This window comes from Salvelinus namaycush, chromosome 12, assembly GCF_016432855.1.
Source record: "Salvelinus namaycush isolate Seneca chromosome 12, SaNama_1.0, whole genome shotgun sequence".
Taxonomy (NCBI): Eukaryota; Metazoa; Chordata; class Actinopteri; order Salmoniformes; family Salmonidae; genus Salvelinus; species Salvelinus namaycush.
Genome location: NC_052318.1, coordinates 24,742,498 through 24,762,053, shown reverse-complemented (window position 1 = coordinate 24,762,053; position 19,556 = coordinate 24,742,498). Strand labels below are relative to the sequence as shown.

At 42.4% G+C, this 19,556-nt stretch overlaps 1 protein-coding gene across 4 annotated transcripts; it reads left to right on the top strand.

Annotated features, from left to right (window-relative positions):
• The first annotated feature begins 4,734 nt into the window (after positions 1-4,734).
• LOC120057026 (matrix metalloproteinase-28-like) lies at positions 4,735-9,653 on the top strand. Of its 4 annotated transcripts, none has more exons than XR_005477875.1 (4): positions 4,735-7,359; positions 7,719-7,866; positions 8,167-8,334; positions 8,590-9,653. XR_005477875.1 is itself a non-coding variant. In XM_039005384.1 (4 exons), the coding sequence occupies exons 2-4, from the start codon at positions 7,351-7,353 to the stop codon at positions 8,823-8,825; spliced, it is 393 nt and encodes a 130-aa protein (XP_038861312.1). In that variant the 5' UTR covers positions 4,735-7,214; positions 7,307-7,350; the 3' UTR covers positions 8,826-9,653. The 4 variants fall into 4 exon arrangements, 3 of the variants coding, with proteins under 3 accessions (XP_038861312.1, XP_038861310.1, XP_038861311.1); XM_039005384.1 differs by lacking the exon at positions 8,167-8,334 and having other exon boundaries at positions 4,735-7,214; positions 7,307-7,359; XM_039005382.1 differs by lacking the exon at positions 8,167-8,334 and having other exon boundaries at positions 4,735-7,214.
• Positions 9,654-19,556: the final 9,903 nt, after the last annotated feature.

Here is a 19,556-nt window from a genome sequence, read left to right as displayed (position 1 = left end):
TAAAAATTCCCTGTCTTAGTTCAGTTAGGGTCACCACTTTATTTTAAGAATGGGAGATGTCAAAATAATAGTAGAGTGATTTATTTCAGCTTTTATTTCTTTCATCACATTCCCAGTGGGTCAGAAGTTTACATACACTCAATTAGTATTTGGTAGCATTGCCTTTAAATTGTTTCATTTGGGTCAAACGGCAGGTAGCCTAGTGGTTAGACTAGTAACTGAAAGGTTGCAAGATCGAATCCCCGAGCTGGCAAGGTAAAAATCTGTTGTTCTGCCCCTGAACAAGGCAGTTAACCCACTGTTCCTAGGCCGTCATTGAAAATAGGAATTTGTTCTTAACTGATTTGCCTAGTTAAATAAAGGTGAAAAAGAAAATTGTTTCGGGAAGCCTTCCACAAGCTTCCAACAATAAGTTGGGTGAATTTTGGCCCATTCCTCCTGACAGAGCTGGTGTAACTGAGTCAGGTTGTAAGCCTCCTTGCTCGCACATGCTTTTTCAGTTCTGCCCACATTTTCTATAGGATTGTGAAGGTCAGGGCTTTGATGGCCACTCCAATACTTTTACCTTGTTGTCCTTAAGCCATGTTGCAACAACTTTGGAAGTATGCTTGGGGTCATTGTCCATTTGGAAGACCCATTTGTGACCAAGCTTTAACTTCCTGACTGATGTCTTGAGATGTTGCTTCAATATATCCACATACTTTTCCTTCCTCATGATGCCATCTATTTATGAAGTGCACCAGTCCCTCCTGCAGCAAGGCACCCCCACACCATGATGCTGCCACCCCCGTGCTTCACGGTTGGGATGGTGTTCTTCGGCTTGCAAGCATCCCCCTTTTTCCTCCAAACATAACGATGGTCATTATGGCCAAACAGTTCTATATTTGTTTCATCAGACCAGAGGACATTTCTCCAAAAAGTACAATCTTTGTCCCCATGTGCAGTTGCAAACCGTAGTCTGGCTTTTTTATAGCGGTTTTGGAGCAGTGGCTTCTTCTTTGCTGAGCGGCCTTTCAGGTTATGTCGATATAGGACTCGTCTTACTGTGGATATAGATACTTTTGTACCTGTTTCCTCCAGTATCTTCACAAGGTCCTTTGCAGTTGTTCTGGGATTGATTTGCACTTTTCACACCAAAGTACGTTCATCTCTAGGAGACAGAACGTGTCTCCTTCTTAAACGGTGTGATGGCTGCGTGGCCCCATGGTGTTTATTCTTGCGTACTATTGTTTGTACAGATGAACGTGGTACCTTCAGGCGTTTGGAAATTGCTCCCAAGGATGAACCAGACTTGTGGAGGTCTACAATTTTTTTTCCTGAGGTCTTGGTTGATTTCTTTTGATTTTCCCATGATGTCAAGCAAAGAGGCACTGAGTTTGGAGGTAGGCCTTGAAATACATCCACAGGTACACCTCCAATTGACTCAAATGATGTCAATTAGCCTATCAGAAGCTTCTAAAGCCATGACATCATTTTCTGGAATTTTCCAAGCTGTTTAAATGCACAGTCAACTTAGTGTATGTGAACTTCTGACCCACTAGAATTGTGATACAGTGAATTATCAGTGAAATAATCTGTCTGTAAACAGTTGTTGGAAAAATGACTTGTGTCATGCACAAAGTAGATGTCCTAACCGACTTGCCAAAACTATAGTTTGTTAACAAGACATTTTTGGAGTGGTTGAAAAACTAGTTTTAATGGTTCCAACCTAAGTGTATGTAAACTTTCGACTTCAACTGTATATGTTTTGATTTCTAAGACATTCTAAGGTTTGCATCATTCACAACAGAAGTTGCCAAATAACTCTTAAACTCGTATAGCGTGTATCAAGAGAACATCTCTGGTCATCCCTAGCACCTGATTTGGCAGATTCACTAAACACAAATGCTACATTTGTAAATGAAGTCTGAGTGTTGGAGTGTGCCCCTGGCTATCCGTAAATAAAAACAGCAAGAAAATGGTGCTGTCTTTTACTTTTGATACTTAAGTACATTTTATTAATTACATTTACTTTTAATATTTCAGTATATTTAAAACCAAATACTTTTAGACTTTTACTCAACTAGTATTTTACTGGGTGACTTTTACTTGAGTCATTTTCTATTAACGTGTCTTTACTTTTACACATGTTTCACAATTGGGTACTTTTTCCACCAATGAGGGAATCACACCCGGTAGCATAGGCTACTCTATAGACTCAATTTTTCCATCCGAACACTCTGATGCTTTACCCAAAGGGATGTCCAGAGATCACTATATCACAGAGCCAGGCTTCCGGCAGGTGGAGACAGTGTTTATCAGTCTTATTTCCCATCCTCTCGTCTCCTCAGTCACACCAAAGTCAACAAGCAACATCCCTGTACATCAACGTTTCCACTTAGACAGTAAAACAGGGAGAAGCCAGACAAACTCTCCCCATGTTTTGTCTTGTTCTCCTTAGGGATACTGATTTTATCAGACCTTTACACAATTGTTTGCTCAACTTTTTCCAAACAGAATGGGTGGGCAACATCTGGAGACAAATCAAAGGAGACGTTGTGTCTGCGATTCAGGGGCATCGGAAAATCATTTGGCTCGACTTTTTTTTGGCATCGGAATACAGTAAATCAAACGTCAGCTCAGCTGTCAGTATCTCAGCACTCAGTCATCCATGATGTGTTGGGTTTTCCATGCTGCAATGTTATGGCGTGCCAATTAGTATATTTTGTGTAACTCTCTAACTTGCTTTGAAACAGGTATGTAGGTCTTATCTGTACTTGTCCATTGCAGAAAGCTGTGTAGTCAGAAGTAATGTACATGAATCAGTCAGGCTTTTTGCAGATGCACTTGGTCTATTGTGGTAACATGGAAGAATATGCATGTATATTATGTACTGTATAGTCATAAAAGCTTATACATTACTGTCTTGTTTTGCACACTTTGTACAAAATAATAAAATGCAGTACTACAGGATATTTCTTAACGTAGCTCTTTATTAGCTAGCTATAACTGGCATGTTCACGTATCGCCAACCAGGATCAAACTGACCATCACCTAACCATTTGGGTGGTCTTAACCAATCATAGCACAGTATGATATGGCGGTAAAATGCATCCAATTATAATTCAGTATGTTTACACATATGAATATTACATCCCCCTTCTTTTAAAACAAAAGAAAAATGTTTACATATTCTAAGCATTTCTTTTGAAAACATGCTCTGCAGTTTGAACTCAAGGTAAGTAACCATTTATATTGCATACTATACCAACTGAATCAACATAGACTCTGAAACAATAATCCAACATACTGTTACTTTTCAAACAATGGATTCTCAGCAACTCAGCTTTCACTGTAGAAATAACATCTTAACATTTCAAACAAATACAATACCAAAGCATTTCAAGTGAACTTTCAATAACAAGTTTACAGTCTGGAACTCTTTTAGGGCAGCGATCCGCCTACACCCTTTGACATTTCACAGGTCTAGGACAAGCTCTGGGCTTGACCTCTCTTTCTGACCTTGTGCGATATGATGCTGAGCATGCTTCTGTGTCAGTCAACAGCTCTTGTGATGTTGCAGGTAAGTATGGTGTATGTTGTGCTGTGTGTGTGTGTATAGTCCATCACGTTCTCTTTCAGGGGAACAGTTCATCTCATCAGTGTGTTGTTCTTTTGTGTTCAGTAGGTGACGACGATTGAGGCGGTACACTGCTCCTTCTGCGGTGCGGACGTGATATGAACGTTCAGTGTCAGCTGGCTGGATGACGACTGCTGGCTTCCAGAGGCCATGCTCCTGGATTCTAACTGACTCTCCGTCAATCAGTGGTGGCAGTGGTCTAGCTGACCTGTCGTAGTATCGCTTTTGTTGTTGTTGTCTCTGTGCACGTTTTCCATGCATTTCCTTGTAGCTGACGACCTCAGGTTGCAGCTGCTGGTTGGTGCTGGGAAGGATTGAGCGAAGTCTGCGGCTCATCAACAGCTGGGCTGGTGATTTGAAGTTGTCAACTGGAGTGTTGCGGTATTCAAGGAGACTGAGGTAGGGGTCTCTCTTGTCTGCTTTTGCTTTGTCCATGAGTGATTTAGCAATCTGCACTGATTTTTTAGCAAGGCCATTACTTTGAGGGTAATGTGGGCTTGTGGTGACATGTGTAAACTCCCATGCTTTTGTGAAGGATTCAAACTCATTTGATTTGTAACAGGGCCCATTGTCAGATATTAAAGTCTCTACAATGCCATGCCTGGCAAAGGCTGCTTTCAGCTTGTGTATCACAGCTGCAGATGTGGTGCTGTGAAGCTTGTCGAGTTCGAAGTATCTGCTGTAGTAGTCCACTGTTACGATGTAGTCCTCGTTGTTCCAGGTAAACAGATCGGTTGCCACGACCTGCCAGGGTCGGTCTGGGATACAGTGAGATAACATTGGCTCTTTGGTGTTTGAGGGGCGTCGTTCAAGACATATGGCGCATTTACCAACAATGTCCTCTATTTGTTTGCACATTCCGGGCCAAACAAAATGTCCCGTGCTCTCTGTTTGCACTTTTGCATGCCCATGTGTCCAGCATGGATCTTTGTCAAAATCTCTTCTCTGAGACTGGTAGGAATAATGATTTTCTCTCCTTTGAAAATTATTCCGTTGATCTGTGATAGTTCATCATGATGGTTCCAGAATTCTGAGACGCTCTGAGGGCATTTTCTCCCCTCCTCAGGCCATCCATCCTGAATGACTTTCCTCAGATGTGCGAGTTGAGTCCTTTTCTGTTTCTGCTTGGATCTCCTTCAGTTTTGTGTCACTAACTGGTAAGTTGCTGTACACAGTGTGCACTTGCATGTCCATGCCTTCACTGAGGCTGCTGTCCTTATAGGTAAGAAACTTCCTGGAGAGTGTGTCTGCGACAGGGATGTCTTTGCCTGGACGGTGAGTGATTGTGAAGTCGTATTTTTGTAGTTGAAGGATCATTCTCTGTAGCCTTGGCTACACTAGCTGCGGCTAGTGGTTTCCTCATGATTGACTCAAGGGGCTTGTGGTCGGATTCCACAATGACTTGTCGTCCATATATGTACTGATGGAAACGTTTACATCCGAACAGAATGGCGTAGAGCTCCTTTTCAATTTGAGCGTAGTTGATTTCACAGTCTGTGAGAGATTTGGAAGCGTAGCCGATGGGCTTTCCTTCTTGCAGTAGCACTGCACCTAGTCCATACTTCGACGCGTCCACTCTTCGGGGTCGTAGTAGGCAAGGATTGGTCCTGGTTCTCTCGTGATCAAGTCTTTCACATTCTGGAAAGCAATGTCGTGTTGCTTGTCCCAGAGAAACTCACTGGACTGCTTTAGCAGTTGACGCAGGGGTGCATTAGCATTGGAGAGGCTGGGTGCGAACTTGGCTAAGTAGTTGACCATGCCAAGCACTGTTTCCAGCTCTGCACGGTTCTTTGGTGGCTCCATTTATTTTTTGGCTAAGATCTTCTGTGGATCTGGCTTGATTCCAGTCGCTGTAAGAAGATGTCCGAAGTAGCTGACCTCTGTAGCGCCGACTGTGCTCTTCTCGGGGTTGAGCCGGACTCCTCTCTCGCGGGACCTTTGCAGCATCGCGCGGAGGTTTCGGTCGTGCTCCTCTTTGGTTCGACCATCGACAAGGATGTCGTCCACAATTGCCACAACTCCGTCGAGGCCTTCGTACACTTCGTCGATCTTTCGCTGAAACTCGTCTTGGGCTGAGATAATCCCAAAAGGCAGGCGACGGAACCTGTAGCATCCAAACGGTGTGTTGAATGTTGTGAGCTTAGATGACTCTTCTGTGAGCTTGATAGCCTAGTAGCCTGATCTAGCGTCCATGACACTGAAGTAGTGTGCTCCCGCTAGCTTGTGTGTGATGCCATCTAGCGTCGGTAACGGTAAAGGATAATGGGGGCGTTTGATAGCCTTGCTCAAGTCTCTTGGGTCGAGACATACTCTGAGCTTGCCTGTGCGTGGTTTCTCCACCACCACTAAGGCGTTTACCCAGTCAGTCGGTTCTGTAACCTTGGTGACTATGTCAGATTGCTCCATGCTCTCCAACTCTTTCTTCAGACAGGCACGGAGAGCAAGCGGAATCTTTCTCGGTGGGTAGACCACAGGGGTTGCGTCTGGGTCAAGGTGAATGGTACATTCTCCTGGGAATAATCCTATTCCTGTAAAAACATCAGCAAACTCCTCCAGTACATTGTCTGTCTCTACTGGTGCTGTCACTGATAAAACTAGCTTGATGAAATCCATGTCTAAACATGCTTTAAGACCTAGCACTGCAGGTGCTCTAGTGTCAACAACATAAAAGTCCAACATCATGTCACTTTCCTTGTATTTGCATTTGAAGGTGCATGTGCCTTTTACTGGGAGCTGTTCACCACCATAACCAGTCAGTCTGCGGGTGGTGGGCTGTAGCTCGCACTCAGATGTCAAGCTGGGTACTTATTCAGAGGAATAATGTTTACTTGTGCACCAGTGTCTAGTTTGAACTTTAGCTTTGTGCCTTGTGTTCCTATCTCAATGTCAGCAAAGGCTTGCTCTGTCTCTGATATTTGACTTTTCTGTGTCACTGAATCAATAAACAGTTCATCAGCGTTTGACTCTTTGATTGACATTTCATCTTCACTCACTGTGTGTACCGTTTTTCCACGGTAAGCTCTGCACACTTTTGCAAAGTGATTCCATTTTCCACATTTAGTACACTGTTTGCCTTTAGATGGGCAATTTCCTTGTTCGCCATGCACTTTGTATCCACAATATCCACATGTTTTGAGTCTGTGTCGCTCTGTTTTGGAGTTATGTCTCTCTCCGTTCTAAAACGCGCTCTCTGCGCACCGGAGGTGTGCTTTGATGTCTGCCTGACTGCGTGCACTGCTTGTTCACGTGATGCGCTCGTGCTGACGCGCGAAATGGTTTTCATCTGAGCCTGTGCTAGCTCGTGAGATCTGGCTATGTCGATAGCTTTGTCCAGCGTTACCTCAGACCCAACATTCAAAAGTTTCTCTCTCACTCGCGGTGAGTGTATTTCAAATACAATACGGTCCCTGGCCATCTCATCCTTGTTTGCATAATCACAGTCTTTCACAAGCAGACGCAGCTCAGTCACAAACTGTTCAAAAGACTCGCTAGCTCCCTGTACTTTCTCATGGAATTTGTACCTAGCGAATATCGTATTGGTCTTCGGCACAACATATGCTTCAAAACGATCGTAGTATCGTATGATTCAGCCTCGGTAAGTGTCCATGTGTTGTAAATATCTCTCCCTTTTTCACCGATCCAGAGGAGTAGGTAGCTGCACTTTCCCTCTTCTCCTTTGTCCCTCAGAGGACCCGTGAACATCAGCTCCACATGCTGTTTGAACTTACGCCATGCATCAGGTAAGTTTGTAGACTCCCAGTCCATTCGAGGTGAAGGAACTCCAGAAAAATCCATATTTTAAGACCTTTTACTCTGACACCATGTCTTGTTTTGCACACTTTGTACAAAATAATAAAATGCAGTACTACAGGATATTTCTTAACGTAGCTCTTTATTAGCGAGCTATAACTGGCATGTTCACGTATCGCCAACCAGGATCAAACTGACCATCACCTAACCATTTGGGTGGTCTTAACCAATCATAGCACAGTATGATATGGCGGTAAAACGCATCCAATTATAATTCAGTATGTTTACACATATGAATATTACAATTACTAAAGCTACTGTCCTTTTTGTAATTGAATGTCCTCTATAGGGAAGCCAGAGTGATCAGATAATCCAGTTGCCTGGTCAGGTGTTCAGCTCTGCCCTGCAGGACTGGGAGCTGTCCCAAGGGTGCACTGGGGAGCCTGATTCCACCCCACCTCCATACTGCAGGGGCTTCTTTGATGCCATCACCATGGGTAAGACTGAACTGGTAGTCACTATCTGACCATGCTAAAATGGCAAAAAAAATATTTAAATGAATGTCTCTCTGTCACCCAACTGGAAGTTGTACTTACCTAACATACTGAGGTTAGAAGCAAGGTTTGGGTAAGTGTTGTGGTTTCAAACAAGACTAATCCACATCTGGTGGATTTTGGCATATGACTATTTTGGGACATAAGCTTACGTAAACAGTAGGTTGAGAATTCCTCATTGACTTCTGAAGACAGTGATATACTCTGATACCTGTAAAGCTTCCATGTTATATTACCTTGCAGACCAAGATTGTACCAACCTAGTATTCTGTGGGAGGCTGTTCTGGACTGTGTCTCCCGCAGGCCAGGCCAGCTCCCCTCTACCTCTGCAGAACCGCTGGCCAGGACTACCCCTCACCATTTAGGCAGCTGCTTACTCAAAGATGGACAATAAGTTATACTTTTTCAAAGGTAGTCTGCACATGAAGACACAAGTAACCGGCAATAAATGTACCAGAAATGATTTGTTCTTGTTACAGTAATAACTGTCTTGAATCAGATTTGGGGTTAGCGTTCAAGTTCGAGATACAGAATACAATCAGATAGATTATAGCAGAAATGTTTTACACAGATAGATTTTTCAGTTTGTGTCCATATTTATGTTGCTGCATTGCAATTTCACATCCCACACCACCAGCACCTTCCTCCTTGCGTCTCTTCCTCCAGGCAGGCGAGTGTGGTGTTACTCCGGCAGCGATGTGGACCCAGGCTTCCCCCTGAGGAGCAGCGAGCTAGGCCTCCCTGGACACCCTGACCAGGCCTTCACCTACCCCCACCTGGGCCACCTGGTGGTGTTTAAAGGCCAGCGTTACTTTGTGCTTAACTTTGGGACCCTGAGGCCCGACTCATACTACCCCGCAGCCTGGAAGACAGAGGGCCAACGGAGCCCTCAACCACTCTGATGGACAGGTATACTTCTTCAAGGAGCAGCAGTACTGGAGCTTTGATCCAGAGAAGGTGCAGGTGACTGGAGGGGGGAGGTGGGACACAAAGCTGGAATGGACAGGCTGTCTTGGAACTCACCACAGAGGCAATGATATACTGTGACCACAAGATGGCGATAACTAACTGATTCAAGTTTTTGGTCAGGGTAATGTGCAATGGATATACTCAGACTAAGCAATGACAGAAGTCAAGGGATTTGTTTATGTTCCCATATTTTTTATGTTTATACAGTATTATTAAATTAATATTAATATTCCTACATCCTACAGTGATCCAATGTTTTTGTTTGTAATGTGCTTGTTTTGTTCTAGACCGTATTAAGATATTCTGTATGAGTCATGGCCCATCTGTGGGCTGTACATTTTATTAGGATCTCTTTTAGTCCTCATTTGGACTAATCTTCCAAGAGTCCTTAAACATTAAAATACAATTTATAATTTATAATACGACCACATTTTCACATATTGACCGATAAACAGTCTAAAAATATATATTGATTCTTCATCTACCATAGTCCAGCACAACTTTCCTACGTATTGTTTTAAAGTATTGTTTGAATTTATATATTGAAAGGTTTCTGGTTTGCTCAGATAAATTATTAAATTTCTTTATTGCTCTAAATCGAAATCATTCTTTTGCCTATTTCTCTTTTCTGCCTGGATAACACATGCAGTAGAATGTGAAAAATCTATTCCTAGTATTTACTGAATGTCTGTCTCTTACCAACTTAATAATGCTGTGAATAGAGTTTGGACGTTTTAAATTGTGTATATTATGAAATAAAATAAGCATGTTTTTTTCAATTATCTTGTTGATTGATGACCAACCATGAGCATTGAGCATGGCTACAACAGAAGAACCATATCTCCACCTTAAAACAATCTTTGCTGCTCAGTTCTGTTCAATCTGCAGCCTCCTAATTTCACTTGCTGATGCATTTCCCCAGAACACAGAACAGTAGTTCACCTGACTCCCAACTAATGCTTGTGTTATTTGCTTAAGAATCTTTCCCAGTAAATATTTAGCTATCCTTCTGATCATGCATGCAGTTTTAATCGTTTTTTTACATAGATGAGTTATTTGAGACGACCATGATAAGCAGTTGTCTAGCTGCACTCCTAGTAGTTTGGTTTCTGCCACTTCCTAAATTTGTACTCCCCACCATGCTGGTGGAACAGACCAACATAACTTTGGTTTTCTTGGTGTTTAAAACAAGTTTGTTCCAGCAAACCCAATCCCTGATATTTTCCAAATCTACTTGTAGAGCTTGCTGTACCTGTTTAACCGATTGTCTTGCTGTATAAATTGTAGTATCATCTGCAAATATAGTAGTTTGAGTTTCAGATAAGGCATAAGGAAGTTCGTTGGTATATATTAAGTAAAGAAGTGGCCCAAGGCAGCTGCCCTGCGGTATTCCACAGTTTAAAGCATGAGGGGAAGAAAATGAACCATTGATGATATAGGTGGACTGTTTCCTGTCAGTTACATATGACTGTACCCAATTCAATACCTCCTTAAAACCATAATGCAATAATTTTGTCAAAATTATTTCATGATCCACTAAATCAAATGCTGGACTAAAATAAAAAAAATTGTACACCCACAAACCTGCCATTATCCATAGCATTGGCCCACTAGTCAGGCATGTTAACCAATGCAGTGGTAGTGGAATTGTTTTTGCGATAAGCGTGCTGATTGGCTGTAATCAGATAATTATTTTCCATGTACTCCCATATTTGTCTACTCACAATACCCTCCAATATCTTACTGAGTGAAGGGAGTAGACTAATTGGTAGAATATTGGCAGGAGTAATGGGTTCTTTGCTGTCTTTCGGGATAGGACACAGTTTAACATGCTTCCATACATTTGCAAAAGTCCCCTTTTCTGTGACCAATTAAATATGTATTTCAGTGGAGCTGCAATCTGGGGAGCAGCATAGCTTTGTAAAAAAATTGTCCATAAGATCATAACCTGTAGATTTAAATGACTTCAATAGGTTTAACACCTCCTCTACTGACACCATTTGTAGACTAAAAGAGCATTTTTTTTGCTCATAATATGATCAATCCATTGGACAATAGCTTGTTTGGAAGAATGGATGTTTACATTATCGCTCAGTAAATACATTTTCTTTGTAAAAAAATCAGCTAAATGATTGGCAATATGAGCTGGTAAAATCAACTTTATCCATTCCACATTACTGAGCGGTAATAGGCTCCGAACTCTCCAAACTCCAGTGCGTTATAGCGCGCACGCTGCTGCAGACAGTAGACATTCCCTCCAGAGTTGGAAGGCAAACGCCTAACACGACGAAGACAGGAACCGGGATAACACTACAGAATGTCTCACGAAGTTGCAGATTTAAATGGTATTAATTTACTTTAATGACAAATTAGGACGAACATGTCATCCCAAGACGCCCGTCTCCAAACTTTATGCACTTCACAATACAGGTAGTGTTCAAACTCTCACTCGAAAGGAACCATAAATTCGCAGACAATGACAGCTTCAATAATTTTGAGCTTTCTCTGTATTTGGATGTGTTCACCCAGTCTGTCACAAGGGACCGGGTTTGTCTATCAGTTTCCAGGTGTGACATTGCAACGCATCCACACTGAACACACTGCTGGACCCCTTGCAGGCACCAACGCGGCTCGCAGGTAAGTGGACCTCAAGCAAATAAGTAGCCTAAATGAAAACCTAATGAAGTCACTCATGTATTCATCAGAAAAGTTATGATTCCAAGTTGTTGTTCAAGGTTAAACATATACTGATCTGTAGAAATATCTATTTTGGGGGAGCTCCGAGTGGCGCAGCGGTGTAAGGCACAGCATCTCAGTGCTTGAGGCATCACTACAGACACCCTGGTTCGATTCCAAGCTGTAACACAACCAGCCATGATTGGGAGTACCATAGGGCGGTGCACAATTGGCCCAGCATCGTCTGTGTTTGGCGGTGTAGGCGCTAAAAAACAAGTTAAAAATATTATAGCTGTCATTCTGTTGAGAAAGTTGGACTTGTTGTGTATGCTTGAGCATGACAATTTGCATTGACTTTATTCTGAATGAAGTAACCAAAAGTATATGACTGTTCCAATTCCTGCTATGAATAACGAAATGAAAAGCAGTACTGGCAATAATGAAACAAAGCATTAAGATGTGGCTCTGGTTTGGTTTGGAATGAATTAATGGAGCAGACTACTTAAAAATTGCCCATTGTCTCTCAACACTAGTTTATGACAATATGAACACATTTATTTAATGTCTTACTAGATTTGGCCTGATATTCCAAACTTCTCGATTGACATAAGCGGACCTCTCAGAGTTTTCCTCAATAAAATAAGAATTGCAATAAAAAAATGCTTTATTATCCCCACACACACACACACACACTAAAACTCTGCCTCCCTGTGATCTCCTTTGGTAGGAACTGGTGTCAGTACACAGTGTCGAAGACTGTGTCATGCCAGGTGCACAACGGGACGGAGACGCTAGTGCAGCGAGTGTTTCAGAGTTGCCGGTGGCCAGGACCCTGTTCTAACCTCATCAGGTATGAATGGCATTCACTCACTCACCGCCACAGGCCCTTCATGCAGATTGATTGTCATGCAGCGGCAATTACAACTTCAGACATGAAGTGTTATGATTTCAGTGTTGCGCTGGGACCCATATTGAGTTTAGGGAATATCCACTCATGTCAACAAGCTAGATATAAATCATAATGGGTTGCAGTAGCCTATAAGGTAACAAACCATCTTGCTGAGCCAAAAGCTTTGGCGGCCACCATTTCCAGGTTTCCCTATCCTGATTGGATACCCTTACTTTAATGGACTCTGGGTATTCGGACATAGTGTTAAGCTTGGATCAACATTGTTATCTTATCCCTATGTTACAGATGAATTAAACATATTTTTATTTAGTCATTCCCAGTGTAAAGAGGTCAGTGTATTCTCTCCCTTGTAAAGGATTTGAATGACGTCTGTGAAGGTTTGTCATACAGTAATGTTACTGACGTCAGTGTTAAGACCTTTAATGATGTCTGTGAAGGTTTGTCATACAGTAATGGTACTGATGTCAGTGTTAAGACCTCTAATGATGTCTGTGAAGGTTTGTCCTACAGTAATGTTACTGACGTCAGTGTTAAGACCTCTAATGATGTCTGTGAAGTGAACATGTGCCCCAGTGCTACAGTGCTGCCCGTCAGTGACTATCATCTTCTCTCAGTTACAGGACCCTGGTCCGGCCCATGTACAGGCTGACGTTTCGCCAGGTGACAGCACTGGAGTGGAGGTGCTGCCCAGGCTTCCTGGGAGACGACTGCAAAGAGGGTGAGTAGAGTACTGTACAGATGTAGGATCTTAATTTCATCACTTTTGATGCTGACCATTTTCCTGCAAATGTAGATGAGCTTCGTGATTTACATAAATTCACTGAAAACCCACACTAACACATGGTTATAGGAACAGTATTGCACTTTTCATGTAGCCTACTTTTGGCCAGCTAATTGCCTAACCACTGATCAAGAAACATTATGGACTAAACGTTCAAATTCTGTTGCTGAGGATTATTTTGCTGTGTCAAATTAAGATCCTACATCTGTACCTGTGTCTGTCCGCCCGTCCTTCAGTCCGTTCGTCTGTCAATCTATCTTTCTACCTTTTAAACTCAAAGAGCTGGTGAGCTGGAGGTAGAAATGCCCCAAGGGCACTGCAGTCAAAACAGTGGTCCCCTTGTGTACCTCATACATTCTTTGATCCTAAACTCCTTGCTATGTACTGTATGACATCAAAATTACAGGGTGAAAACAATGGCCGATCATCACCCACTCATGCACTGTATTCTAGACTGGGCATTTTGTTTTTGTGGTTTGTTTTGTTTATTTAATCTCCTGACTGTGGTGTAATGAAGATAGGGATAGTCACTGAACCAGATTTGACTTACTTGTCCTCCCTCTTGGTTGGACTCACTGTTCTGCTTTTTCTTGGGACAATGTTCCTCATCGTAAGTTCCCATCGGGCAAGGGGTTAATGGACCAAGACACAGTAATTCTTCTGTAACCGATATGGTGGTTCAGAGTTAATTTAATTGATTTCATTTTACCTTTATTTTTAAAGGGGGTCCAATTGAGACCAAGGTCTCTAATTTATGACTGGTGTCTAATACAGAGAACATGGCTCTGCTCCCCATTTCAGACTGGAGCTCTGTTCAACATAGGACTGGTGATGACCCTCCTCTGTGCTGACTCTGAGGAGTCAACTTACAGAAGGAAAGCAATGTTATGAAGATGTGAAATTAGTGTTAATGGCAGAATTGTTTTTGCAGATACCAGTATAAAGTTGTAATGGGTCAAAGTCTAAATGAAGAATGGCCTCACAGGGGTTTCAGCTTTTTGTGTCCATGTTGTTCTCCATGTCTGTATGCATCGCTATCTATCGTTTCTATCTTGGTGTTCCACTGGCTACCACTGAGATCGCTATCTATCGTTTCTATCTTGGTGTTCCACTGGCTACCACTGAGATCGCTATCTATCGTTTCTATCTTGGTGTTCCACTGGCTACCACTGAGATCGCTATCTATCGTTTCTATCTTGGTTTTCCACTGGCTACCACTGAGATCGCTATCTATCGTTTCTATCTTGGTGTTCCACTGGCTACCACTGAGATCGCTATCTATTGTTTCTATCTGTCACGTTCCTGACCTATTGTTCCTTTTTCTTTTATTTATTTAGTTGGTCAGGGCGTGAGTTGGGGTGGGTTGTCTTTGTGTGTTTTGTCTAGTTTAGGGTGTGTGTTTGTTTAAGTTTTTTTTTGTATGTATGGGGTAGTGTTCAGTGTAGGTGTTTAGGAAAGTCTATGGTTGCCTGATTTGGTTCTCAATCAGAGACAGCTGTTTATGGTTGTCTCTGATTGGGAGCCATATTTAGGGCAGCCATAGGCTTTAGGTATTTGTGGGTAATTGTCTATGTTGAACGTTTGTTGCTTGTCTGTGCACTTACGTTATTTAGCTTCACGGTCGTTTTGTTGTTTTGTTAGTTTGTATATAGTGTTCGTTTTGTGTTTTCTTTCTCTTCTCAATAAAAGAAGATGTATTTTGCACACGCTGCGCCTTGGTCCAATCTCTCTCAAGAAGACGATCGTGACACTATCTTGGTGTTCCACTGGCTACCACTGAGATCGCTATCTATCGTTTCTATCTTGGTTTTCCACTGGCTACCACTGAGATCGCTATCTATCGTTTCTATCTTGGTGTTCCACTGGCTACCACTGAGTATGCTGCACTCTTATAGTGTACAATTGTACCAAAAACAATATGTTGTTGTCGTACTGTATTTGCAAGTCATTGTGCGGTTACACACACACACACACACACACACACACACACACACACACACACACACACACACACACACACACACACACACACACACACACACACACACACACACACCATCTGGAGAGGGGCCTCTCACTGACTGGAAGTGCTCTCTCTGTGAATGGGTAAACAGAGCCAGACTGTGGCGGTGTGGGGCGGCCCTCGGTATAGTGATCCCCCGGGCCCTACTGGTCTGTTCTACTGGGGGTCCAGCCTTGTTTTGGATTTCAGGGGAAACCAAGGTCATACGCTCCATCTGTTGTTAATGTACCAATCCTCCCTACTCTCCCCTGTCTTCCCCATTCCCTCCATTACCCCCCTACCCAAACTCTGCCACTCTCCACCTCTCTGTTATAGCGGATGTCTTCACAGACTAGGAACCCCAGGGATTGGATGTCTCAGGGCAGGAAGTTCAGCTCTATAACATGCACGCACACACACACACACAAACACACACGCACACACACACACACACACAAACACACACGCACGCACGCACGCACGCACGCACGCACGCACGCACGCACGCACGCACGCACGCACGCACGCACACACACACACACACACGCACACACACACACACACCCTCTCACACAAGCAAATGGCTTCTCTGTCATTGGGAGATTTGTGTGCACTTCAAGCACTCATGAATTTGGATTCATCCCTGAGTCATGAACATCTGCTACTGGCCCCACCACCAAACATCTCCATCTCTGCAATCATTCACATGGCTGTGTACTCCACAGGCCTTATACTGTAGGATCTCAACCATGGCAATCAGATATCATATCATATTTTTCATGCATGACTTGATCTGTTTATTTTGGTGAAGAAAATGGCAAAGGTATAAAATGTCGGTCTGGAAAGCTCCAGTGTAGCCGTGTTGCAGTTTTAGGTGAGGGACCCTGGCAGCAACACAATTTTGAGTTGTGTATTGTCGTCCTGTGGGAGAGATGGGAGAGTAGTCCTGTCAAGCTCAGTTGGTAGAGATTGGCACTTGCATTGCCAGGATTGTAGATTCAATTCCCGCTGGGGCCACCCATACGAAAATTTTGCGATAGAGAAAAGTGTCTGCTAAATGGCATACTGTATACAGTGCCTTCAGAAAGTATTCATATCTCTTGACTTATTCCACGTTTTGTTGTGTTACAGCCTGAATTAAAAATAGATTACATTTATTTATTTTTCTCACCCATCTACACACAATAACCCATAATGACAAAGTGGTTACAGCTGTGAATCTTTATGGGTAAGTCTCTAAGAGCTTTCCATACTTGGATTGTGCAACATTTGCCCATTATTCCTTTAAAAATTCTTCAAGCTCTGTCAAATGAATTGTTGATCATTCCTAGACAATCATTTTCAAGTCCTGCCATAGATTTTCAAGTAGTTTAGTGTCAAAACTGTAACTCGACCACTCAGGAACATTCACTGTCTTCTTGTTAAGCAACTCCAGTGTAGATTTGGTCTTGTGTTTTAGGTTATTGTCCTGCTGAAAGGTGAATTAATTTCCCAGTGTCTGGTGAAAAGCAGGCTGAACAGGGTTTTTTCGAAAGGATTTTGCCTGTACTTAGCTCCATTCCGTTTCTTTTTTATCCTGAAAAACTCCCCAGTCCTTACAATTACAAGCATATCATAGCATGATGCAGCCATGGTCGCTGCTTGAAAATATGGAGCGTGGTACTCCGTAATGTGTTGTATTGGATTTGCCCCAAACAAAACACTTTTTGCAGTATTACTTTAGTGCCTAGTTATCTGTAGAGGATTCCTTATTTTCACTCTGTCAATTAGGTTAGTATTGTGGAGTAACTAAAATGTTATTGATCCATCCTCAGTTTTCTCCTATCACAGCCATTACACTCTGTAACTGTTTTAAAGTCACCATTGGTGAAATCCCTGAGCAGTGTCCTTCCTCTCTGGCAACTGACTTTGGAAGTACACCTGTATCTTTGTAGTGACCGGGTGTATTGACACACCATCCAACGTGTATTTAGTAACTTCAACATACTCAAAGAGATATTCAATGTCTGAAGTTTTTATTTTTACCCATCTACCAATAGGTGCCCTTCTTTGCGAGGCATTGGATAACCTCCCTGGTCTTTGTGGTTGAATCTGTGGTTGAAATATACTGCTCAGCTGAGGGACTTTACAGATAATTGTATTTGTGGGGTACAAAGATTAAGTAATCATTCAAAAATCATGTTAAACACTATTATTGCACACAGAGTGAGTCCATGCAACTTATTTTGTGACTTGTTAAACACATTTTTACTCCTGAACTTATTTAGGCCATAACAAAGGGGTTGAATAATTACTGACTCGAAGACATTTCAGCTTTTCATGTTTTATTAATTTGTAAACATTTTGAAGAGATTAATTCAACTTTGACATTATGGGGTATTGTGTGTAGGCCAGTGACAAAAAAGCTCAATTTATTCCATTTTAAATTCAGCATGTAACACAACAAAATGTGGAAAAAGTCAAGGGGTGTGAATACTTTCTGAAGGCATTGTATAGGTATAAAGCAACCAGAGAAAGAGAGGAGATGGAAATGCAGAGACTAGAGATTTGTAACCTGTATGAAAAGTAGAATGTGTATTCCTGGAAAATGGGCAGTTGAAGCCGTACACATTCACTGTACACATACCTGTTGTAAAACTCCATTGTGACTTGAAAAAGTGCAAAGAGCTGTTGAAGCAAAGCACCCCAGGGTCAGTGCTCAGGAGGCATTGTTATCCCTGGATAGGCAAGCCACAGTTGCAGAAGTCATCCCACTTATGTGGCAAGACCCACATGACTTCCCCATCTTCATCCCGAAAGCATTTACTTCTGAGGTAAAGAAATGACATAATCTGGGAATAGGAGGTTTCTTCCCTCCCACTCTATTGACACAGTGGTTTCAGAGAGTGTTCGCTCCCAGGGAGCATTACATTAATCGAAACCAGCGCATCCTTGTTGTTTCAGGCTCCGGGTTGTGATGCCTCAGGTTGTCATCATGCGCTGGGCGGCTGGTGTGTCATCTGGCCTTGAAGCCTGCCTCCCTGTGTGTGTGTGTGTAACCTGGTGGATGTGAGAGCTGGGACTCTGCCTGTGGTAGTGCATGCACAGCTGCTGTACCCCATATTTCACTGGCCTATGGAAACAGCTGGTCAAGAGAAGAGTCATCACGATGTATACTCTTTGGAACATTGGACAGGGAGAATATGATGGGACTTCATATGCAAGTGGTCTCATGAACTGCCAGCAGGGCTGGCTCTAGACTTTTGGGGCACTAAACAAGATTTGATTGGAGGGCCCACCACCTTGCGGAAAAACATTATAGTGGCCCCCCGTCTTGACGGTGGACAGAAACATTTACGTTTTATAGTTAATTTCCTGAAAATCTACACATTTTGCCATGGGGCGTAGAGAAAATATTGCAGTTTTAAAGAAAGTTTTCTGCGATTCTACAAATGTGTCCATGGAGCGTTGAGAAAACTTTAAAATTTCATAACACATTTCATGCAATTCTACTAATTTTGCCATGGGGTGGAGAGACATGTTTTCCTTTTTGAAGCAAATTTCCTGCAATTCTGCACATTTTGTATGACTTATGCCCTGTTAATATTATATCTGAGTGAAAATGACTAGCGAAATTAATGGGGGCCCCCTGGCCCTGCATGCCAGTTAGTATTCGGCCATGATTGCTACAAGTTTAGACAGCTGGCTAGACTAACTACCAATAAAAAATTGTTAGCTGACATGACTAATTGTGTGACTGTCAGTGACTTTGAAATTGCACCTGGTGTATTCTACGATTCCTAAAATAAAGGAACTCAGGGGACCCTAAGCGACCTCTTATGCCGTTTATGCCTGGAACCGGCCCTGACTGCCAGTCCATGTCAAGATGAGCATGTTGCAGGAACATGGCAATTGTCAGATTTTATAGGAAAGAAAGAAAAATATAGTTATATTGTGCCAAATTTTTTACGATAAGGTCTTCATTAGGTTCAGACACTTCAATTGCACCTGTGAAATTTGCCTGGATGTGCGTGAAATACCTTTGTATCAAAGTGTCAGACTTTAACCAGTAGGAAAGGTAACAGTCTTTGTTGATGAATCAGACAATAGATGTATTGCCTATGTTGGCAATAAGAACTTGATGTTTGGAAGGGGAAAAGTTCAAAAGTTTGACCACACCTACTGTTTTTCTTTATTTTCACTATTTTCTACATTGTAGAATAATAGTGAACACATCAAAACTATGAAATAACACATGGAATCTCGTAGTAACCAAAAAATATATTTTATATTTGAGATTCTCCAAGGTAGCCACT